Source organism: Onthophagus taurus, chromosome 6 (genome assembly GCF_036711975.1).
Source record: "Onthophagus taurus isolate NC chromosome 6, IU_Otau_3.0, whole genome shotgun sequence".
NCBI lineage: Eukaryota > Metazoa > Arthropoda > Insecta > Coleoptera > Scarabaeidae > Onthophagus > Onthophagus taurus.
The window spans coordinates 14,603,042-14,627,762 of record NC_091971.1 but is presented as its reverse complement, the minus strand read 5'-3'; the positions used below and the strand labels follow the sequence as shown (position 1 = coordinate 14,627,762).

The following is a 24,721-nucleotide window of genomic DNA, read 5'->3' as shown; positions in this document are numbered from 1 at the left end:
CAACGACGAATGGGTAACACAAGAAGTCATTAAGTAAAAAAAAAGTGTATCCTCATTTGGATGATGACTACTGCAATATCGGTTATTGGAGATAAACCAACGGTTAAATGGGGAACCTTTTGCAGAATTCAACAAATTTAATTTCAAATTCATTTTTATTTCTTTCAGTTTTGAAATATGTTGCAAATTCGAAATTTGTCGATTTCAATTTTCCTCCATAACTCTTAAACTCGACCACTTTTAAATCTTTACAATGTTGAGACACTTTTTTAAGACAAGCTTTTGGAACCAGTTTTTTCCATTAATTTAATTCTGTTCGACACATTTTTGGCATCTTGTTCTAACATATTTATAAACTTCACGTAGTATGTTTTTGTTATTAGCACATCAGCATTCATGAGTCTAAAATTTCAGAGATGCAGCAGATGACTCTTGTAAATATAGAGATATTGCCGGGTTTTGCGTTTTAAAGATGTTTACAGGAACCATACTTGGTGTATATAAAAATCGATATAAACCTGAATTGCCAGGGAAATTTTCAATATTGTTTGCTTAGTTTCATTTTGGCACACGGTGTTGCGGCGAAATTGATGAATGAAGTTAAATATATAATGTCATGGTAACAAAACAAAAATAAACTGTACGAAGAGTAATGATTTGTTAATTCAAACGATGTTTATACATGTATATAGGTCGTAGGTAAATGGTTATTTTAGGATAATTTTCTTACTCAAGTCTGGTCATATGGCAGAACAATTTGTCTTTCATTAAATATTATTCTAAGAATGTTGCGTTGACCCATCATTAGGTAAATGTTGCTAAAAAGTTAAATAATTGTGCTACAACAACGTTTCTGTTTCATTTAATACGGACTGAATTCAAAAATAAGTTCACGGATGCTATTTATTACATGCTGAAGACAACCTCAATTTCCGGAAATCAACAACGTGAGGCATTTAGAAGTGCACGTGTCTGCAACGGTCATGCGTTTAATTTAGAAACGTAATAAATCGAAGTTTGCAGATTTAGATTTTGGCATACATTTCGAAATTTCTCCTGCTCCGTGAAATTACTAAATCTTGTTAAAGAATTATTAAGATTAGTTAATAATTAGTCCAACTCTTATAATATATAAATATATGTTGCCATGTTACTTTTAAAATACCTGTATAAACACGAGATGTTGTTGGAATACAAATTTTCTAATTTAACCCACCTCAAAAAGCTTCCAGACACATAACTCTTGCGTTCATAAATTTTTAATACCGCAATTTGGGATGTTGCAGTTATTCTCTTGGTCCGTTGGGAATACCCAAACAATAAAAATCTTATTTCTTGTATTACTAAGAGAAAGTCGATATAATAACCAATTTCCCTAACAGAAAAAAGATTAAAAGAAATAATAAAAAAGCAATCGTAAATATTTCCCTAAGGCGATACCGTTCTCTTTAAACCGTAAAAGGAACGCGTCGTTTATTAGGTTAAATAACAGCTTAAAGCGAAAGCGAGAGACAATGAAGTATGGTTACAACAACCCATATGAAGTGGTATATTTATGGAAATTTTCATCTCTGCAAGTTGGTTTTAAAAAGTTTTTAAATAGTCCATCTACTCCTAACGGGTTAATGGTGATTTAATTGACGACTTGCGAACGCGCTTGGTTATAATTCGCTGACTGGCGCTAATTCAGATTAACGAGCGTTCGCGCTTTTCCCTCCACAAAATCTCGGTTAAAGAGCCACTTTGAAGCGATTTTACGACGCGATTATTTCAACTGGAGTTAATTTAGTTAAGCGGGCATTTCGTTTCTTCGAGTAAATTGAAATCGTCCCAGAAATATAATGAATTCGTAAATAATTTTGTTATTAATCTTTTTATAGCACGCCATCTTATGATCACGCACCGAATCCAGACAAACAATGGATTTTACAAATAACGAATCGAATGAAACCTATTCATCGCCAATTTACTGATTTATTAATGACCAAACGATTACAAACTTTGCAATCGGTTGACGCAGCTGTACAAAGAGTGATTGATGAGTTGGAAAATTTGGGCGAATTGGATAATACATATATTGTTTATACTTCAGATCATGGTTATCATTTAGGACAATTCGGGTTAATAAAAGTGATTTAATAAAAACCGTCGCCTCCACCATTTTTATTAAATCTAATTTTTTAGGGTAAAAGTTTTCCTTTTGAATTCGACGTTCGAGTACCATTTTTAGTTCGGGGTCCGGGGGTGGCACCGGGGTCTGTTGTTGATGATATAGTTCTAAACATTGATTTAGCACCAACATTTTTGCACATGGCTGGAGTTGAGGCACCTTCTCACATGGATGGGAAATCAGTACTTCCTTTATTCTTAAACACAAAGAAGCGACATCGATGGCCCGACACTTTCCTCATAGAAAGGTAATTTACAAGTTTTTTTAAACAAAATCATTTTTTATTATAATTTTAGTTCTGGTAGAAGAGACACCCCCGAATCTCGTAAAGCAAATAAATACTCAGCGGCAGCAAACGGAGTTCAAATCCCAGACTTAACAACACTTTCCCCATTTTCCTCAACCCCCACTCAACCCAACCCATCATCCGAATCATCCAACATTACAAGTAGCCTGAATCAATTTTCCACAATGATTGGAACAATCCCTACTTCATCATCTAAAAGATACTTTGAATCGGAAGAAGTTTCACCATTAGAAGAAGACGAAGATGATGACGATGGTGGGTTAGCGGACGATGAATTTGAGAATGAAGAAGAAACGGACGATGAATTAGAAGTGAATGATGATATACACGAAAGGAATCAAATTAAGCCAGCAGATTCCAACTTAGACAATCAATTATCACCTGAACGTCTTCAACCAGTGAATAAATTAGAAAGACTAGCGAAAGAATGCGCTCATTCTGATTTAAAACTACCATGCAAACCGGGTCAAAAATGGTATTGCGAATACCAACACGGAAGATGGAGAAAACATAAATGCAAAACTCAAATTCCATATAATTTCAAACCGAACAAGAAAAATTATAAACAATGTGCCTGCTTTACACAAGAAAAATTGGTTTATAAAAAACTTCCAGTTAATATAACATCAAAAAGAAATTCAAGATTTCGCGTAAAAAGAGACACCAAACTAGAAGAAATCGTCTTTCATCATCTCCACAACGATAACATACACAAACTATCTTCCAGAGTAAAAAGAGATAGCTTAAGACATGTTGATTCAGTTTTAGCGTCATTAGAAGATGCTTTATCTGGTTTACAAAAAGCAAACGCTTCGTTAAGAGAGGTTCCAATCGGTCTTCCAAAAAGCAACATCGAAACTAACGCAATCGAAGATGTTTCGCATGGATGCATTCGAGTATCAAAAGGAAACGTAAATTGTTCAATGGAAGTCTATAATAATCGAAAAACATGGAAAAAAGAACGGCAACACATCGAAGCTGAAATACAACGATTAAAACAACAATTAGAAAACTTAAAAGAAATTAGGAGACATTTAAAACAAGCCAAACCAAACGGCGAGGATGACACCCAAGATGGTGATGAAGAAAATTCAACCGATATAAACAATAATAATAACAACAACGTAGATAATTCAATACAATTAGGAATTTCAAACCGTCAAGTGATTCAACAAACAACGGAATTTTTCGATATTCTAAACACATCGACACAAAAACCCGGAAATAGAGGATATAATCGAACTGGAAGAAGAAGAATACGACCCCTTTTTAATATTACCGATTTTGATGGGTTAAACTTTGAAAATGACACCTTAGAATTTAACCTTTCTGATACAACAACTCATAGACCAGTTAGACATAATCACACAAGAAGGATTCATACCACTCAAAGACCGCTTGATGAAACAAGTTCTAACATTTACGATATATTTTCTACACAATTAAGGGTGAAATCAACCACGCCACGACCGAATTTCCTCGAAATCAACCGAGAACATTGTTATTGCGCTGTTGATGAAGAAGAAGATATCGATAGAGAACGGAGACGCAAAATTAAAGAGGATAGAATGAATAAAAAGGCGAGGAAGTTGCGGAAAAAGGCTCAATTGGAAAAGGAATGTTTATCGGAGAAGATTCATTGTTTTCGACATGATAATGATCATTGGAAAACTGCACCGTTATGGACAGCTGGACCATTTTGTTTTTGTATGAACGCTAATAATAATACTTATAATTGTTTAAGAACTATAAATGCTACTCATGATCTTTTATATTGTGAATTTGTCACTGGAATGGTTACTTATTATAATTTAAGAATGGGTAAGATTATTATTTTTGGTTTTTTTTAATTACCAAATTTTATTATTTATTTATTTTTTTAAACAGATCCTTTTGAGTTACAAAACCGTATTAATCATTTAAAACCCGAAGAAAGATCTTACCTTCATGATCAATTAATGGCATTGATGGCTTGTAAAGGAAAGGAATGCATGTTAAATCATCATCATCACCCGCAACAACCGGCGTTACAAAATCCGAATCGAAGACCAAATCAATTTTCAAATAATTACAATCAACCGCACAATACTCATAGATCAAAAAAAAGAAGATATGATGAATTTAATAGTAAGTTTAAAACAATTATTTATGTACAATGTTTGTAAAGTTTTATTTTTCATATAATCAGCGAAAGATACTTTTTTTTGGTAACTTAGTATGAAATTGTTAATTATTTCATGGTAGTGTGTCCAAAAAGAAAGTTTTAAAGGTAATTTAGGTGGCTTGTAGAAAATTCATTTGAACCTATTTCATTAATTAGACTTAGAAAACTATACGGGGTGAGTCAAAAGGGATAATTCAAACATAAGGAGTGTCTACTTGAAAATTTGCAAACATCATATAATATAGAATATAATGGTGAGATGGCATGCATATTATGCAGATCGTCCCACAGTCTCACTCTATTTTCAATTTTGCATAGTGCTACATACTTGTAAACAACGACTTTTGTCTGCACTTTCTTACCACATACTTGAATTCAAACTTTATGAAAGCTAAATGCATAGTTTATTCTGCATATTTCGAATTAATTTTTTAGCTAGTGAATCTACTATGCACTGTGAGCTTTGTTATAGAACTGGAAAAGAGAAAGATATTTCATACACATACTACGAAAGATTTCAGGAACGAGTGAATTGATAAAAGATATAGCAACCAAACATGTATGTATTGAATGGACGAAGAGTGAGCCTCAACTCAAAAGAGAAGCCCTGGTCTGTACACCGATGCTTCAAATACAGTTGAAACATTAAAATGCCAGTTTGGATACAACTATTTTTCAGATTGAATTTCTTGCCATAAACTTCTGCACCGTTTTGAACCATGAGAAGAGACAAAAAGGGGTATTGCTAAACATCTTTACGGACAGTCGGGCTGCCATAAAGGCAATTCAGGTCAACACGTGTGAATCCGCACTGATTAAAGAATGTACCGATAACCTGAAAAACACATGATGGGTAATGTAATATATAGTGGGTTCCAAAGAGACAGTGAGATCGCCCTTTATTGGACCCCAACCCAGCTCTGGACTACAAAAAAGCCACTTAACCTAGGTGATTAACACATGGGAGGACTCAAAGGTAGCCTTGCGCTGGAAAGAACTGCCAAATAATAAGTAACAAGTATTTTTAAAAAGTACTTAGAGTAATAAGTAATTTTACTTGAAACTAAAATTTCAAGTACCCAGTACAAAGTAATTAATCTTGTATTTTAAATCTTACCTTTTAAATAATTCTCCTGTACTGAGTAATCACACGCGGTAGAAGTGTTATTCACCTGCACTCAGCACTATGAGCTGCACTAACAAGTATTAAGTACCTACAATTTGATAGTACTGGCAGTAAACTACTTAAAGTAAAAATGTACTGAATACTTTATTTGCAGTACATTTTTACTGCAAGTAGCACAACTCTGAGTATGATAACTCCATCGCAGAAGAAAACCAAAGAAGTTTTATGCCTCAGTAAAGGAGACTTAAGGATACTCTTATGTTTCCTGACCGGCCACACATCCCTAACTTACGTGTCTTCAACATTGGACAAGCTGAGGATCAAACTTGTCGAAACTAGTGTGGCTGCATCGCCAGAGGTCATCTGAAATACAAACTTTTTGGAAAGGTTTGTCTGACATCTCCTGACATAAAGAAACAAGACGTAGGGCAATACTAAGATTCATTAACAACCTAGATCTAGGAAAGTAGGAAAGAGTAGGAAAGGCTGCAACATATTTTATTCTGCATATTTGCCTACGATGATTCATACGTCATTCAAATCGACATTCCATGCATACAAGGCAGGTAAAACTGAAAAATGGCAATATAATTTTTTTAACTATGTTTGGCACACAAGATTTTCTCTAGAAGATCCTAAATTGATAGATTAGTTCGGTAAAATCTACATACAGTTTAAAGATTTTTAGCGTTAACATTACCTTTTTCCGTCGGATTCTATTTAGTTCAAGTTCGATTCGTGGGGGAGTAATACTTTTGCTCAATTTTTAAGTGATTAGTGTTGGTACTTGTTTGCAAAAATTAACCAGGACTTAAGATTTTTTTCTGACAAAAAGTTTCATCCCATCAATCACTCAACCTGCAGTTCTGACTGTTGCTAAGAAACCCGGATCATGATTCATCATGGTGTGGAAGTCCACAACAGTTAATTTGGTTGACTTCAAATTTTCCCAGATTTTTTGATCTATATACAAAGATGTTTTATGTAGCCATGAAGACGCGAGGAGTGTTCTGGACACTTCTACCATCATTGACATTCGATTCCACGCATTTTGAACGACATTGGGAATATTCACAGCTCTGATATGTCATAATACGAAATCATCATTTTGTATAGTTCGTTAACTGTAACTAACTCGAATATCAGAGCTCAGATCAGAAATAAATTTAAAATAATTACAAAGTGTAATTATATTATTGCAACTTTTCGAATTGTTAAAATCTATTCTACACCTGTTAGAAAAAATCCTAATTCATATTCTGTAATAAAAATGGGCGATTATTACAGTGTAAATGTAAATTATCAGCACAATAACTGGCTCCTCTTAGACCACTGATTAATATGCAGTTAAAGAAGGTTAGGTAGGGTCAGTTTTCTTTTGAACTGCCGTTTTGCAATGGCAAAGTAGATTTTCAACAACAACTCAAGCCTAGCCTAACTACTATAGATGGTGAGCCAGTTAATTTCAATTGCAGAAAACCAAGGTATACAGGGTTTCCCAAAACTCCCGGGACGGAGCTATAAGTTTTGAACGAGTGAAGACAAAAATTTGAAAATTTGTGGATTATTTGGGGATCATAGAAACTACATTTTTAGATAGTTTAGAATATCCATGCAATATAGAGTTTTTTAGGGGATGACCACCCCTACATTTTTAAATAGCAACCCCTATCGAGTTTTATTTTATTTTAAAGGTAATGAAAAAAAACAACCCTATAAACCAAAACCCGATATCTTAATTCTTTCAAGAATTATGGGGGGTTGACTACCAAATGGGAATTGAACAAAGGTGACTTCGAAAGAAGGTAGGAATTCTGTGAAATAGTACGTGAAAAATGTGATGTTGACAGAAATTTTCTTTTAAACGTTGTTTTCTCTGATGAGGCTACTTTCTACTTGAATGGTAAGGTTAATAGGCACAATTGTCGTTATTGGAGTGACGAAGATGCACGTTTAATAAGAAAAGGTCTTACTCAGAGACCGCAGAAAATTAATGTATGGGCTGGTATTATGGGAGAGAATGTAATTGGTCTACTTTGTGTTTTTTCATCATCTGTTAAAAAATATAGTTGTTCTAAGTGTACGTACCGTATGCCCCAATGGTATTGACAATAAGTGGTTCCAACAAGATGGTAGTCCTCCACATTTTAGTCGCGCAGTCCGAGACTTTTTAAGCCGTACATTTCCAAACCGTTGGATTGGTAGTAGAGGTGACATTAAGTGGCCACCGCGATCTCCTGATCTAACACCACTCGATTTTTTCTTTTCGGGATTTCTGAAAAGTAGAGTGTATGCAACAAAACCAGAATCAATCAATGATTTGAAAAATCACATACTTGAAGAACCACCAATATCACTTGGGATATGGTCCTGACGGTTCAAAATTCCATCTGTGACCGTTTGGGTTATTGCGAGACCGAAGAAGGTTGACAATTTGAACATTTGTTATAAAAATCGTAATAAAAGTGCAAAAAAGCATGAAAATATTTTATTTTCCCATTTGGTAGTCAACCAAATTTGGTTTATGGGGTTGTGTTTCTTTTTTCATTGCCTTTAAAATAAGGTAAAACTCTACAAGGGTTGCTATTTAAAAATGTAGGGGTGGTCATTCCCTAAAAAAACTCCACATTGCATGGAAGTTCTAAACTATCTAAGAATGTAGCTTTTATGAGTCTTTAGTGATTCCCAAATTTTTAAATTTTGTTCTTCACTCGTTTAAAACTTATAGCTCCGTCCCTGGAGTTTTGGGAAACCCTGTATAGGCTACTCGTTGTTTAAAAGTCCACCAATTTCAGTCAAAAATCGAACACCTAACGTAATGTCGTATATTTCTTATTGTTCAATTTTAACAACAAAAGGTATAATAATAATTATCATTGACGAGCAACCTTAATGATTTCAAGCAGTATGAAGGAATTCATATATTGTGGAACTGTACGTTCGATTGAAGTGGTTGTTGAGATATTCAGCGTGGTCGAAATAAGTAGTGGGTAAGTTGAAATTTGTGACACTACCTCATAGATACAAGAATGACAACACATATAGTAATGCTTTGGCTACAAGAAACCATGATGAAAATATAAGATTTTGCGCCGAAATAGATATTAAGCTGCAATAGGTATTAGTCCGCGCCACGGCTCAATTATCAGAAATCATACTTTCTTTTTGACCATTAAGCCAATGTCGCTTGCGGCCGAGGCCCTGCGATATGATATTAATCAGTGAGCGTCCGCAAGTCGAGACTTGACGCCGAGGTGCTACGATATGATAACCAGTTTCAAGTTGATAAAATCTTAATTACTGAATACACACCAGCACCATCTTTTCCGATTGGACAGAACTTTCCTCACCCAGCGTGGCTCTTTGCTGGCCGTAAATATATCGAAATATCGTTAAAATAAAATATGCCTCTCATTAAGAATATGTCAGACTATAATGTGTTCAAAGTTCATGTTTTCTCGGCAAATAGTTTTTGAGAAAATAAAATCGCAAAGTGGACAAAGTTGCCGGCACTCTCAAAAATCGGATACTTTTTTCATTAAACTGGCGATAAAAGGAAAACCGCGGAGATGAAAATTTTCAAATTCTTACAAGTTACGTAAGGTAACTAAATTACAAGTAACCTACCGGACTTATAACTACTTGTTAATCATTCTTATGTAGGTAAAACACTCCTAATGTTTGATTCATTCCTACTGAGTTGCCCTGCATACTAAGTGCTATGTAGGATGCTTGACATTGTCGCCTTACAAAAATACAAAAGGCTTTCATTTAAAGTTTAATACTTTTGTAAAATTACCGAAAAATCTAAAACTTAGGAATAAACCATAGCTGTGTTAGGGAGTATTCGAACTTGAATCTCCAGCTTAACTCATTTTATGATTGGGTTTTCCAGATGATTTGGATTTAATTTTGACGTTAAAAGCCGAAACACATGGTTTATTCCCTTACCCTGCTTAGTATCGGGTTAATCATTTCGCTACCCTATGTATAAATAACACCTAACATTAATTTAAAAAAATCATAAATATCACACTAATGCTAAGCTGTATATTTAGTTGCGAGAACGCTTCCATTACAATCGGAGTATTCATCAAGACAACAGTACCCTACAAACGACAATCGCCCATTCAATATGTCGAAGTAAGTAGATACTTTCGAATGAGAACTTAAGGGCAAATTTACAACATAAAAAACCTAACAAAAACGTTTCCTTTTAAGTAAATAAAATTTAATTAATTTGACTTGAATTTATAGGCCATGGAGAAGGAGGAAGACCTGGACATGGAGACAGATACGAGAAAAGGAACGTAGGAGGCACACAACACCTTCAGGACTCAAAAAGAAATGGAACCAGTAGGTACTCAAGAACGTACTAAGGAAATTCGATCATAATACTCAAAATAGTATTTTGGGAATCGATTCAATGACTATCAACTTATTATTTAAATTATTTATTTCTCGATGTAATCGTGATGTGAACATCGCATGACTGAGAAAACGTAAAAAAAAATTGCATAAAAAGAAAAAAAAATTTATTGTGTCGCTGTATAGAAATGTGATCTCTAATTTATTGAATTTACTTTTAATATAAAAAAGGGCTTCTAGGAGCTTAATGCTTTGTGTGTCTCAACGTGTAACGACGCGAAAGGCCGCGACAACAATCAATTTCGATTAGAATATATGAAACCAATAATAATTGCTAAGTTTTAATAATGAAAAATAGAGCGAGAACGCGTAGAAATGTGTAAAGTGTAGTTAGGTACCTGTCGATAACTAAATAATGATTTTTGTAATGTGCAACGAAACTGTTTTTATTCTAATTTAAGTGTACATATTGTGTCGTCTCGAAAGCTGTTTTATACCATTTCCTCATACTCTGTAATTGTTTTTTTTTAATAACATTTTCAACGAATGTGATACGGCTCATACAGATGTAATTATGTAATGGCAATAGTGATTAAATAAAAAATAAAGGCAATAATTTTAAAAGTAACCTTTCACTTACAATTATCTCCTAAACTAAGTTTGTAATGGCCAAAAATTCTTAAATTATTTAAAAATCGAAAAGTGAATCAATATTAACATCATCTTGGAAGAGTTTGTTTACTTTCGAGATATTAACAACGCTTTTCTCTTTATTTGGATTATCTACCTCTTCAGTTTTAAGATTTGCCTTATTTTCTTCAATGTTTTTTGGCATAGTAAACTCAGAATTTACCCTTCTCTTTTTTTGAATGTGTTCTTCATGATATTCATCTTCAAATGCTGGTTTATCCCATTCATTAACTTTGGATGGACTTTGAGGCATAAATTCTTTTTGATTGTCATCACAAGTTTTCATTTCACCTTCAAGTCGAATTTTATTTAAATGTTGTACAAGTTCACGACATTCCTTTCCTGTACCATTAGCATAAACTTTCATCAAGGATTGTTTTGCTCCGCACATCTTACAAGTCCAGTTTTTTACTTTTTTTACAATATCAACCTATGGACATTCAAAATTAGCTTTTATAACCACAAATTCAAATTTTACTTACTTGGAAGGTGTTGCACATGTAGCATTTTACAACATGTAATTCTTGAGGCATTATTCGAACGATTTTATTGTTAATACAAAAATTTTAAATTATGGTTAAGATATAACCTAAATTTTATTGCAGTAATTACAGATTTCTACCTAGAAAAAAAGATTTCTGTAACAGGAATACCATCTATAAACGAAAAATATTCCATTATGGAATTATTAACATTAATTAACACAAATTTAAGCAAAACTTTATAAATTTAGAGTAAAAACGAAGAAAATTTATTATTAAATAATAAATTTGGGGTAATTTAACAAATAAGGTTGGACTCCTGGTGAAAATATGGCGTAAATTTGAAAATCAATATAAGAACCACGCACAACATGCCGAAAACAGATCAATTTTCCTTCCTGAATAATTGAAATTTTGCATCAGAATTCATTTGTAGCACACAATGACCAAGTAATACATCAATACATTCGTAAAATACATGATTATAAAACCAATTTTCTAAATCAATCCTTAATAAAGTGATAATGCACATGAATACAGTTCAAAACAATTTGCTCGAGTGGAAAAATAGGCTATGTGAATGAAGGCCAACTCTTTGAATTTCCACGTAAGTAAAATATCATAATCGATAAATAAAATTAAGGGTGTAACAAATGTATCGTTATAGATAATAGTCTTGTGTTTATTGTCTTTGATACCATGGCCTGGCCCAATGGTGTTCAAGATTTCTTGCCCAAGAGATAACGCGAGGATCGTTCGAAAGATAATCCAAAACAAATGGGCGCCCGTTTTAGATAAATTTAAAGTCACGTTACCATTAGAATGTCCGTTTCACCCTCAAAGAGACATTTTTGGTCCTCAACAAATGGCCAAGTACCAATTTAGACCTTCACAATGGACCTGTGGTCTATGCGGAAAATCGTTTTTTGAAGAGAAATTTTTAGACATTCATCTAGATAATCGTCATAAAACTCACATAAACATGGTAAAATAAAAAAAATAAAATAAAACTTTTAATTTAAATATCCATTTCGAATGTAGGCTGAAGATGCAGTGTGCCTTGCTGATTATTGCGACATAATGCGTTGTGATGTATTGGTAAATCACTATCAAAAGACAATGTACCATGAAGGGACAAACACCGACATCGAAATTTGGAGGGAAGCTTCGTCTTATTCGCAAGCACTTGCACCAACGGGACCCAGAGAAATCGCAAAGTATTCATCGAAAAAAAGTGCAAAAGCAACATTAAAATCAAAAGAAAAGGGACATTGTCAGAAATCTGAAGCACCAAATACATCAGAAGGAAACGGTAAGGTTAATACTAATTATTTATTACATACTTAGAGCTTGGTATTTTCCTAGAAGAATCAAACGATGAAAAATCACAAAATAATAGTTATAAAAATATTTGTCAAAATGATTTGGTAGATTCTGCTTTACCCGCAGCAGGTAACAAGCAACAACGTATAATAGAATTAGAAAAACTTAAAGCTAACTGTAAACCTGAAGAGCTACAAAAAGTCAAAATAAAATGTGAACTTGTAGTACATGATTGTGTAGCAAGCTTACTAATCCATTTATCAACTAAAGATTTTAAAGAAGTAGAAGGTACCCATTATTTAAATAATCCTTTTTGTTAATAATAATCCTTTTCTCGTAACTATCATTCTAGAAGAGTTAAACAGGGCTGTATGTTGGTATTTAACTTGTGATCGTTACTGGGAAGATTCGCATGCCGAATTAAGACAATTTCCTTGGGGTTTACTTTGCATGGTTGTGATGGTGATGTCTTTGGGAATATGCTTTTGCTACTATATAGTATGGGTGTTATTCGAGTAAGTATACGGCAAGATGACGTCGATGTACATCAAAATTAAGAGTCCGTTTTATAGTAATGATGATATTAGTGTTACCAGCGCTAGTTTAACGGACCGATCAACGCCGTCGCCCGCGCACTTGCTTAAACATGACCAGCAGTATCTTGACGCGCATCAACAGCCATACAACGAGGACTATTACGCTACAGACAAAGATAATGAATACATTTACGTCACTTATCCACCCGATCTTAAAAGACGGTTGTTAGAGAGGTAATCTTTTTTTATGTTTTAATTTTATGTAGGGTAACTTGTAACATTACTTGATATCATAAATATTATCTGATTGAATACAGAAATTATGTCACAAGTAACCAGAAAAATTAATTCCTATAATTTATACAGAGAATTTCATTTAAGATGCAATATATAAAAATATATTTTCATAGAAACCACATAATGCAACATGTCAATATACCTAATTTGAAATTACAGTAAAACCTCTAACAAATCTAGCGCTGAATAACAAATAAAACTAGACTAACACTAGCACTGGAACTAACACTAGACCTAGAAAGACGGCTGGTAGGTAGAGCTAGTTAACATAAAATATCACTATGTTGCATATTTTTATTGAACTAAAACTAGAACTAACACTAGACCTAGAACTAGAAACATTCGGGTTTAGCCGTCTTGAGAGACGTGCGGCTAAATCCGAATATTTCTAGTTCTCGGTCTAGTGTTAGTTCTAGTTTTGCACTAGCACTATCACTAAAACTAACACAAGACCTAGGACTAGAATCATTCCAGTTTAGCCGTCTTGAAAGACGCAGGGCTAAACCCGAATGTTTCTAGTTCTAGATCTAGTGTTAGTTCTAGTGATAGTGCAAGTGCAAAACTAGAACTAACACCTTTTCCAAGCAAAACTTTAGCATTTTATGTGGGATAGTGCAAGTGCATAGTAGTTTCGTAACTATGGTTATTGCATTCATATATTGCGATTTAAATGAAATTCCCAGTATAAATATAGATTAGTTATTAATTTTGTTTTTATCGTTTAGCTGTTACAATAGAACCACACGCTTGTGAAGAGATAGAAGCTAGCCATCCCACACAATTTCAAATTCCAAGTCGTAGTAGTTTCAGATAAATCGTAGTTGAAATTCATTAGACTAAATAGACGTTTTTTTTTTTCTAAAAAAGAAAGAAAATCAAAAATTCCCCTTTTAGAGTAGAATTTCCAATTTTTCATTCGGTATTGAGCCGAAAAATAAAAGCAAAATTGATCAATTCTAATATTTATTGCCTTTTGTACACTATATTAGAAAATAATAACTATAGAATGATAAAGGGAGGGGGAAAATGATCGAAATCATGTGATTACGACTATTTTAATAATATAAAAAAAGAAATGAAGTGAACAGCTCGCTAACGTTTCTCTTTCGCCGCTTTCCAACAATAATTAGAAAGAATTGTCTCTATCTACAAAAGTTTGCAAAAACAATTTAACTTGTGATGGAAATAAAAATTTTATTGATATAAACGTTTGTTTTTTTTATAGTCTGTACACTATTCCACACGCCCATCAAAATTTTACTAAAAAAAATAAAAAGTAATACGAACGAGCGCGCACAATGTGACTACATTTTTAATTAATATTCAAATTTTTTTTATTTTTTTAATTTTCATAGAGAAATCCCTCGATGATAAAGAGGTAAGCTGAAAAATCCTATAAGAAAAAACGTTAACTCATTCACACATTGATTACATTCACGCATTGGAAAAGAATTTGTCATCGATAATACGATATTTAAATAGAAAGGAAGAAATGAAAAGCAAAAACCAAAAAACGATCTCGAACAAACCAACCGTCAAAAAATAAAACTTAATGGAATTAGGAAAAGAAAGAATTGGAAATATGGATAGAATCAAACCGTTTTCTCTCAATCATTAATACCCTCCTACACTTCTGATCTAATAAAAAAAGTATACGTTGTTTTGGGCTTTACCCATATATCAATCGTATTTTCGACGGTAAGGTCCCCCCCGACCATAATCCACCCTTGGACGTGACGATGTCTCTTCCATTCTCTTCTTGTGTTCCGCCATTCTTTCCAAACGTTGTTGTTGTTTTGTTGCAATCTATTAATTAATATATAAGAATTATTTTCTAAATCTTTATATGAAATGTATCAGTGTTTTTGTTATTTTTCGAATTATTAAAGGGTAAAAGGGAAAAACTATTTAGATCATATTTTTTATAAATTAAGATAAAATCTAAACGTTATTACAAAGCAAGGCTCGCAGAGTAAATTTTTGATATAAAGTTATCCAAGCCTTAGAACTCAAAATAATGAATGTAACGAAGATATTTAATAACAAAAAATAAACAGTTTGAGAATTACGAACTATCAGAACTATCGAATTATCAGAAGTAAGATTTATCAAACCCATAAGTTCGAAATGAGTTAACATTAGCTTTTATATTTGTTGTTCTTATGATTAAATAGTGTTTTTGTATAACTAGTATTTTTATAGTGCACATTTATCACACAAACAAAAAAATATAACTTAATAATAATGCAGAATCAGTTAACAATAAGCAATATTTTCTGATTATTTGAATAATTATGTCTCTCCTTTCTTGCGCATTATAACTTTGTTGTGCATGGCTGCCCATAAAACTTTACAAGATAACAAGAAAGAAAACATCCTAATAAGATACTATATTATGATGCAAAAAATTTTATAACGCTGCAGACTCCAAAATAAAAAGCGGGACTTTTTTATTTTTCTTGTCCACATAACACAGTCCTGAGCCCATACATTCCATATCCAATTTAAGAAAAGTCCTATCAAAAAATGAAGCAAGTATCTATTTTTACAGAAATTAAGTAATTCTAGAAAGGTTGATGTTCTGAAAATAAACATACTTTGTAAATATGTACATATTGCCCCTCCAGACAAAATATTTGCATTCTTTATAACAGGAATTTTTTAATTAGTAAGCACATTGATATTTAACATTTGAGCCAGATCTCCTGAAATTGTATAAAGTAATAATATTTTGTTGATAAGTCACCAATAAAAAAAGTCTGTCAGTAAAATAAAGTATAAGTAAAAATGTACTAAAGAAAGCAGATATTTATTTCCAGCCATACATTTTTTATGGTCTTGAACAAAATCATCGTAACAAAAATAACATATCAAAAAATAAAAAAAGAAAGAGTAGTGGTTAAATAGCCTCATAGATCAGGTAAATGCAAGACTATGTTATGTTTTTGAGTTCCAGATCTACGCATAAGAGGTTGTGATGACCACATGAACTGATTTGTTACTTTTTCGGCTTTACAAAGGTCTTTATAAACATCAAATTCTGAACGCGTATCATGTTTGCTTTCTATATCTTGTTATTCAGAACATCCACATCACTAACACACATCACTCTCCGCCTCGTTAAACCATTTATTTAATACTTCTTCGTAATTAGGATCACCAAAAAACGAAGTACTAGCCATGTTCGATGTACTACAACTAATGATGTGGTGCCAATGCTACCCCAAATAAACTGTAATCGACAATAACACATAAACTCGACCTTATCTCTGTTAAAACACACCGAATTATGCATGCGCAGGTAATTTAAAGGTGTATGGACTCATAGTGACATAACTCTAAAAATATGCAATTAGCACAAACTTTAAAAGTCGCTGGAATCAGAGAGGCACCATGTCACCAGTAGAAGGTTAAAATACTACCACTAAATACAGTGTACAAACAATGTTCATGTATCATTCCTGCAATTTGTCCTGCTTTATAAACCACAGGTAAATCAATAGCAAATGCGTTAAACAACCTTCGTGGGCAAGAGTATGATGGAACTGTATCAATAAGCTGACAGTATAACGAAGTACAAGCTATAATAAGACAATTATATCAAATGTGGGTGTTATAGGCTATCTCAGAAACTATAAGAGATACGAAAAAAGTAGATGCCATGTCCCGGTCTCTTTTTCCGAGACTAATCCAATTCCGTGAACGCTAAACCTCTATCTTCTTTTGTTTTTAAGTTATAGCCTAAAAGTTAAATTTTCGTGATTTCAAAAAATTCTCATATTTCGTTTATTTTTGAAATTAGAGAAATGGGGTTAATACGTTAAGACACTTTTTAAGTAGAATATACTGCCGTTGAAAAATTTTAAACATATAATCTGTTTTTTATTTAAATCAATTGTCATTGCCAAATTTTTATAAAAAAACGGTCTGTACCACCCTAAATACCATGTTCTATGACCACGCTTTATAATATTTTCCACTAAATAATAAGTAAGGTTGTGTATATTCTAAACGAAGTTGTCACTGATTGTCACTTTAAAGACGAAGCCACTAATCTCTCGTCACTTGGCTAATATCTACGTTTTGAAATTAAAACTCGTGAGCAATATATTAAGATAACATAATTAAGTGCTATAATTAAAATTTGAATATTGTTTAAAAATCAGAATTACTGGAAGAATCTGAGTCTTCCGCTAGTTGGATGATGACAGGCGGTAAATCAGTTATTAATGAATTTCCCATTAATGTTGTCCAATCTTTTTTAATTAGTTCTTCACAGTGGCGAACACTATTTGCCCACATCTCCGGAGTGTAATGACCAAGAGCTTTTTGCCAAGTCTCCTTGACACGACAGACCTTTTTCTCCGAGCTGGACTGAACATGTTTATTGTAATAAGTTTTTAAGAACGCCCAACATAGTTCAATGGGATTATATTGGCAATTGTATGGAGGAAGGCGAAGAACAGTATGGCCATGGTCTCTTATTAATTTGTCAATTTCAAAGGATTTTTCAATTTGAGGCTTGTAATAACGAATTATTTCCTATAACGATTTTTTATTTAAGGTTGGTTCAAACTGTATATTATGTTCAGTTAACCATTTTTTCATATCATTTTCTTTTGTGCAGAAATTTGGAGCTTTCTCGATTTGTTTTGAGTGATATGGAGCACTATCCATTACTACCGCACACTTCGCACCCTAATTATTTAATGCTGGAAGTAATTGATTTTTCACCCATTCCATAAAAATAATTGACGTCATATTTTTATGATAATCTCTGTGCTCCGTGTTGTTACTGAGCAAGAGATCGCAATTTGGCAAAAACCCTGACGAAGTGCCTGCGTGCAAGATTGTAAATCTTTTTCCTTCGCCTTCTGCTCTTTGCGGAATACCGAATCTTTCATTTTCATTTACCTATTGATAAACTTGGGTGCCATTTTCGTAAATCCAAGTTTCGTCAAGAAAAACAAAAGTATACTCTCCAGATTCTAGGTATTGCAAGTATGTCTTTAAAAATGTAATTCTTTTTGAAACTATATGTGGTTGTTCAATTAACACTTTTCTATTGTTAATCTTTTTATATCTATATCCCATAGATTTTATAATTTTATGTAATTTTGATCTACCATTAGTAAAATCACATTCATTTCTTGCAAAATTAAGTAAATCATTAAGATTAAAATACTGTTTCTTTTCATGCAATTTTTGTATTTGTCTTCCTAACTCTTCTTTAATAAAATATAAATTATTATCCGTTTTGTAGTTCATTTTACAACGCCCTTGTGTTTTTGGTTTTTTTGCAGTTTGATATTTTTTGTAGGTTTGAATAATTTTAAAAACCGTCGTGCTGTGAACCTAATACAATTATGTTAAATACAAATTTAATTTTAAAACTCAAGTGCAATACACATACATCAAAAATACGTGAAGTTTTATCACATATATATTTTAAATTCGTATTTGGTGTCTCCGTCTGTACTTCTTCACAATACCTAATTATAGAGTTTTTTTCGCGTTTAGACAGTTGACATCCCGTTCCACCCTTTCTTAACATTTTTATGGTAGATTTAGCAGCAAAAAAATTATATGAAAATTGTTTTTTAATCAATCTTAACAAATTTGATAGACAGTGTGGCGCACAATTAAAGTAAAAGTCACGACATGCGCTTTTACTTTCAATACCAACTTGACGACACTTTGACAATTGATTTAAATAAAAAACAGATTATACTTGATGATTTTTGAGATACAAACTATACTTGATTATGATGTTACTGAAAAGAGCATATGCTTTCCAATGATGTATCACACGTATGGTATATTAGCAGAAACTAAGCGTTAATTTTCAATTCCAAAATAGTAAGCACTAATGTTCAAAATTTTGATTATAGTAGGCGGGTCCGGACAGTAAATACTACCTAGTTGCTATATGGGTTTGCACGAATATGATAGAATACCATTATTCAGGATAAAGTTGGTTTTGTACCAATGAATAAAAACTTTGAATAGTTAATTTCAATTTCTCAGCATCTTATCCCTGACTTTGTTCACCAATAAAAAATGGTTAGTAAGTAAAGTTTATTTATTAAAAATACAATAAATGTATTAATTAGTAATTAAATATGAACAACAACTTCAAGAACTAAACAGTTACAGACTGTCATCTTCTTCTACTAAACTTACGGTTGTAATATTAGAACAGTTCGATATCAATGAATGAAATCTTTGGTAGTATTTTCCGTTTTCCCCAAACATAAGATTTAGAAGATTTTTGATATCAGCAATCTTTTCTTTTGAAATTGGCTGAGATAGAGGAAAATTAGGGAACATAAACTGGGAGTGGACTTTCCATTGAAACACCGTTGACTTATGTATCATCTTCAAAACGGACTCCAATGTATTCTATATTTAATTTTATCGTTTTATTCTTAAGCGAGAAAATCGTTTCAAAAATTTATGAATGAAATGATCAGTAAACTCACGTTGCTATAGTAACTAAGTGACATTTAGCGTTTTCTTCGCCTACTCTAATTAAAAATTTGAATTTTAATCTTTTAGTATTGAAAAATAACGTTTATTTTCCATTTTTATTGTCATTGGAAAGCTAAGAATATGCTCTTTTCAGTAACATCATAATCAACTATAGCTTGTATTTAAAAAAATACAACTTTATGTTATATCTCAAAAATTATCAACTATTTTCAACGGCAGTATATTCTACTCAAAAAAGTGTCTTAAGAATGTGTTAACCCCATTTTTCTCTAGATTCAAAAATAAACGAAATATGAGCATTTTTTGAAATCACGAAAATTTGACTTTTTGGCTATAACTTAAAAATAGTGGTTTGGTCTTTGCGGGATTGGATTAGTCTCAAAAACGAAGACGGCTAAATTTGGTTTGCGCCATTGTTAGTTTCACAAAAAAGTAGCTCAGGTTCGCGAAAACCGCAACTTTCTATCTTTCATAATAACTGAGATACCCTGCAAACCCATCGAAATTTGGACACCCATACGATGCACTTCTCATTTTTTTGAATTTAGCTATTTCAGATGCCATTCTGTATGGGCTATTAGGAACTGTATCGGTTTGATAGAAAATGTGTTTAATTTATTTAATTGGTGTATTAACGAAAGCGCCAAACTGTCAAAAAGTGGAAAAGTTGAGATGTACCACATCAAAACGAGACAGATTGAAGTAACTAAGTACTATACGATGAATTCAACAACAAAATTCCATTGTTATAATGAAAGAACTGTTAATCTCCTTAAGAACTGATAATGAAAGAAATGAAGTGAAAACAAATTAAATGGCATAACATTATTGTAGATTTATAACGCCTGATGAAGTGCTGGATGAACTTCAAAAGAAAAGGAGAAAATTGGATATCGTTTTGTAGACTAAATTTGCTTCAAGATTAACCAAGAGAGCCTATAAAACCATCAACTTTGAAAGTTTTCATAGGGAAATTCGAATATGCTGTTGGTGAATAAAAATTTCTGGCACATTCTATTATTTGATATGAACTATAGTTCATTCTTTGATTAAAATAATTGTATCCAAAAGCAAACAACCTTATTTCTAAAAGAAGAAATAACATCATGCTTAACATTCTGTAGTGGAATGAAAGAAACAATCCTTTGTAATATATCATTTTTTTTTCTATTTGTCTAAGACTTCCATAAATGAATATTTAATTTAATTTGCATTTTAATATAGAGATAAAAATAATAAACTGTTGTTGCAACAACTAATTATTTAATAATAGGAATTAATTTATTAGAAACAAAAATATCTGGTGCAGAAAAACGTTCATAATTATTATTAAAAAAATCAAAACCAACATTTTTTCACATGAAAAAATGTAGAAAACCCCTTTTAGGCAATTTATATATAGAGTGTATAGATTTAAAAGTTGTAATAATAAGGTAGTATTAACAAAATAATAAAGTAAAATAAACACACCCTTAGCCAATAATAGCCCTAGATAGTTTATCAACAGGCTGGTAAAAATGTGCCTAAATTAATTGTTATTAAAAAGAATTAATTGATATACTTAATTATTTATACTATGTTGAGAAATGCATTAACATTTGTGTGAAATTTCAAAGGTGATAAAATTTTCATTTGCAACTACTTAAAACCATAAACCCACTTTCATGATTCACAATTAATTTAACTTAATATAATATAGTTGGTTTTCCCCTTCATACCCTTCAAGTAAAAAAATAATTAAAGCAAAAAAAATACCTCTTCGGGAGTGAGCGGTTGCCAATAAATACTTGGAGTGGCTGTGGTTTTTTGAAATAAATCATCCATTAATTTTTGTGGTATTTGATCTTCAACTTTCTTTCTCTTTTTCGCTAAATAATCTAAAATTAAATTTCTCAATAAAATTTATTTCACAAAATAATCAATAGCTTGCCATCTCTTTCTCTGGGTGTTGATGATCTCCTCGAATGTTTCCTTCTATCATGATCATGATCTGATTTTGATTTGTGTTGAACATCTTCTTTTCCAACATCCCACTCCCGAACGTGTTCCCGTCGGCGCGTTTCCTTCTCATCCCGTTCTTTACTCTTCCTATCTTCTTTCTTCGTCCTATGTAAATCCTAAAAATAAAAAATTAGTAAAATTAGAAACAATTTTTTTTTAATTAATTTAAATTTACTTCATTTTCTTTGTCACTTTTTGATGGCTCAAGGACAACAGGTGCTGGTGGCGGTGGGGCAGGTGGATTTTTAGCATTAGCCAATTCCTCTTCTGTACTATAATCAATAATTAATTTTTTACCATTACCAATCGGCCAATGCACTCCATGCAAAGCTTCTCTTGTCCCTCGAGCCTCCCTAAAAATAATTTAACACATTAACTTTACATTAATTTATTCACACATTTAAACTTACTCTTCACTCTCATATTGTACATAACACTTAGATTTAATTCGGTCAGTCCAAAAACCATCCTCCTTAATTTTCCCAGTTCGTTCTAATAATTCCCTCAGTTGTTTTAAGGTAAACGGGCGCACCAAGTTTGTTATAAACAAAGTATCAGAAACGGGATTTTTAGCCGGACTTGGTGGCGGTTTTAAAGTCGTGGCAGAATCGTCAATAATTGAAATTTTTCGATTAAAAGCTATGATGTTAGTTTTTTCTTCAGGTTCCACTTCAGTCTTAAACGACTCTTCAGATGTTTGCCTTTCAAAATCCAATGACATCCTCCTGTCTGATTTATCCTCAGAACTTTCCGCGGTGGAAAATCGTCGAATTTTCGGCTCTGTGTGTTCTAATTTAACATCAGACTCTTCTAGAAATTGTACATCCGGATAAATATTCATCACTACATTTGAATCTATTATTTCTGCTGATATTAACTTTAAACCTTTCCCCCATCTTCTTTTTGGTTGTGTCTCATTAGTTTCATCTGATGTTGATGTCCTCTTGATTTTTATTTTTTGCACTGATGCTTTCCTTTCATATGTTCTTAATTTGATTTCTTCTGGTTTTACCTCCTGTTGCCTGATAGGCTCTTGTGATGTTTCAGGGGGTTTTGATACGGACTGTTCCATTTTCTCTTCTATTTTTAAATCTTGTTGTATTTCATCACATGGTTTTTCATCTTGAGAATCTTGGGATTTCGTTCCTTCAGTTAAAGTTATTGAAATTTTTTCAAGTATCTCTGTTTGGCTTTCATCAATTTCCATTGGCACAGGATATTCATCTTTTTTTGGTGAAGTAATATCATTCTGATCATTTTCTAATTTTTGATCAGGTAGACTTTTCTTTTCATCAGTATCTTTTATCTCTAAAGACTCATCCTTTTTATTTATATCTAGAATTTCAAGTTTTTCACTTTCAGAGGCTATAAGAAAAAAACATTTATGAGAGTTTAAAATGTTAAAATTAGTTAAAACATTACCTTTTATTGATTCCATTTCTGATTGTTTACATTCTCCTGTACCATCATTAGAAGAATCAACAATTTCTTGATGTTCAGTTTGTTCTGTACAAACTGGAGATTTAATTGGAATCACCTCATCTCCTTCACCACTTTTAATATCATTATTTGTAATATCAAGGTTAGTGACATTATCATTAGTAGATGAATCGACAACATCAACACTTGATTCAACATCTTTATCATCATTGTGATCGTCGGACCTAGTACAATCAGGTTCCTGGTCTATTGTAGGTTTATCATCGACACTATCCGCAGCCGATTGAGTAACAATACTCTCACAAGTAACCGCGTTATTGATATCGGTTTGGGGTGACAGAGGCGTCACCTGTGCATTTGTACAAATTTCACTTTCGGTAACCGTTCCAGACGCATCAGTCGGCTCGTGATCGACCTTTGCCCTAGTTTTACCTTTAGACTTACCTTTATCAGCTCTACCTTCACCATCCACGTCGTCTTCAGGCTTCGTCGCTTCGCGCTGCCGCAGTCTGTTCGAGTTACGCGACTTGTTTTCATTTCCTTCTTCGGCAAGCTTTGAATCGCTCACCATTGGGGAGCTACTTGCTTTGTTACGTCTTGTCTTTTTTTCAATTATTTGAGGAACTTCCTTCTCTGTATTTTCCTCTAAAGTTGAATTTACTTCAGAATCTGAGGCTACTTTTTCAGCCTCTGCAACTACCATTTGAGGCATTTCTTGTTCTTCTTCTGATTTTTCACTTTCTGAAGATGTTGATTTTCTTCTTCTTTTTGACGTTCTGCGAGACTTTCTTGTTGGTTGTTCTGCTGGTTTAGCTTTTTCTTGCGCTTTAGCTGCATTTCTTGTACTTTTTCGTCTCATTGTTGAATAAATATCTAATAAAACAAAACAATTGTGTTATTGATCTAACAACAATATAACAACCTTATCTATCCATCATAGCAAATTAAATAGTCCGACTTTTATAGGAACTCAAAGAAAGTTTATCTTAATCAAATAACAATCAATCCTGTATATTTTAGATAAAACTACACATAACAATAATAACTACATACAAATTATGTAGATGCATCCGTTGGTTAGAAATGATTGAGGTTATGTTATGAAGACGCCATTGGAGTTACGCCGAAAATTAATGTAAAAAATATATTAATTACTTACATTTCGATACTCACGAAGTTTACGGCTACTCAAGGAAATGCACAAACGATTTTTTTAGTGTTTCCGTGCGTGCAGGCTTAATTATTTACGTAAAATCAGTTGAAGATGTTTGTAGACAGAATTATGACATAAACGTTTTCGGTAATTGCGATGTTCTCCGCAAATC

The 24,721-nt window shown here is 32.6% G+C and overlaps 4 protein-coding genes across 8 annotated transcripts in view; 2 read left to right on the top strand and 2 right to left on the bottom strand.

The window, feature by feature from the left end:
• Window positions 1-10,238, top strand: part of LOC111419532 (Extracellular sulfatase Sulf1) — a 115,218-nt gene extending 104,980 nt beyond the window's left edge. Inside the window, exons 5-10 of one of the 2 annotated variants that reach the window (XM_023052353.2) lie at window positions 1,881-2,130; window positions 2,185-2,417; window positions 2,467-4,298; window positions 4,365-4,604; window positions 9,826-9,910; window positions 10,025-10,212. In XM_023052353.2, coding sequence (XP_022908121.2) covers window positions 1,881-2,130; window positions 2,185-2,417; window positions 2,467-4,298; window positions 4,365-4,604; window positions 9,826-9,910; window positions 10,025-10,127 — 2,743 coding nt within the window. In that variant the 3' untranslated portion in view covers window positions 10,128-10,212. Of the gene's footprint in view, window positions 1-1,880; window positions 2,131-2,184; window positions 2,418-2,466; window positions 4,299-4,364; window positions 4,605-9,825; window positions 9,911-10,024 lie in introns of both variants that reach the window. The other variant, XM_023052355.2, reaches the window with a different exon arrangement.
• Window positions 10,239-10,823: 585 nt separating this feature from the next.
• On the bottom strand, window positions 10,824-11,358 carry LOC111419534 (MRN complex-interacting protein). Its single transcript, XM_023052356.2, has 2 exons — window positions 11,308-11,358; window positions 10,824-11,255 (listed from the first exon to the last, which is right to left on the bottom strand). The coding sequence occupies exons 1-2, from the start codon at window positions 11,356-11,358 to the stop codon at window positions 10,824-10,826; spliced, it is 483 nt and encodes a 160-aa protein (XP_022908124.1).
• Window positions 11,359-11,672: 314 nt separating this feature from the next.
• Window positions 11,673-14,294, top strand: LOC111419544 (uncharacterized). Of its 4 annotated transcripts, none has more exons than XM_023052374.2 (7): window positions 11,673-11,914; window positions 11,975-12,292; window positions 12,349-12,619; window positions 12,676-12,918; window positions 12,983-13,145; window positions 13,203-13,400; window positions 14,189-14,294. In XM_023052374.2, the coding sequence occupies exons 1-7, from the start codon at window positions 11,888-11,890 to the stop codon at window positions 14,214-14,216; spliced, it is 1,248 nt and encodes a 415-aa protein (XP_022908142.1). In that variant the 5' UTR covers window positions 11,673-11,887; the 3' UTR covers window positions 14,217-14,294. The 4 variants fall into 4 exon arrangements, with proteins under 4 accessions (XP_022908142.1, XP_022908143.1, XP_022908140.1 ...); XM_023052375.2 differs by having other exon boundaries at window positions 12,673-12,918; window positions 13,218-13,400; XM_023052372.2 differs by having other exon boundaries at window positions 12,673-12,918.
• Window positions 14,295-14,637: 343 nt separating this feature from the next.
• On the bottom strand, window positions 14,638-24,721 carry LOC111419543 (apoptotic chromatin condensation inducer acinus). The gene is made up of 7 exons (XM_023052370.2): window positions 24,556-24,721; window positions 23,379-24,269; window positions 22,367-23,321; window positions 22,132-22,309; window positions 21,886-22,072; window positions 21,711-21,832; window positions 14,638-15,269 (listed from the first exon to the last, which is right to left on the bottom strand). Exons 2-7 carry the CDS (start codon window positions 24,253-24,255, stop codon window positions 15,144-15,146), a joined length of 2,445 nt encoding a protein of 814 aa, XP_022908138.2. The 5' UTR covers window positions 24,256-24,269; window positions 24,556-24,721; the 3' UTR covers window positions 14,638-15,143.

Bases quoted from the DNA above. Each gene is read 5' to 3' on its own strand.
- LOC111419543 (XM_023052370.2), bottom strand. From the start codon at position 24,255: ATGAGACGAAAAAGTACAAGAAATGCAGCTAAAGCGCAAGAAAAAGCT. The intron at 22,310-22,366 runs GTAAGTTTAAAT...AATTATTTTTAG, and splicing joins GTACAATATGAGAGTGAAGA to GGAGGCTCGAGGGACAAGAG. The intron at 15,270-21,710 runs GTATTTTTTTTG...ATTAATTAATAG, and splicing joins AACCGCTCACTCCCGAAGAG to ATTGCAACAAAACAACAACA.
- LOC111419534 (XM_023052356.2), bottom strand. From the start codon at position 11,358: ATGCCTCAAGAATTACATGTTGTAAAATGCTACATGTGCAACACCTTC. The intron at 11,256-11,307 runs GTAAGTAAAATT...GAATGTCCATAG, and splicing joins ACATGTGCAACACCTTCCAA to GTTGATATTGTAAAAAAAGT.
- LOC111419544 (XM_023052372.2), top strand. From the start codon at position 11,888: ATGAAGGCCAACTCTTTGAATTTCCAC. The intron at 13,146-13,202 runs GTAAGTATACGG...TCCGTTTTATAG, and splicing joins ATAGTATGGGTGTTATTCGA to TAATGATGATATTAGTGTTA. The intron at 13,401-14,188 runs GTAATCTTTTTT...TTTATCGTTTAG, and splicing joins AAAAGACGGTTGTTAGAGAG to CTGTTACAATAGAACCACAC.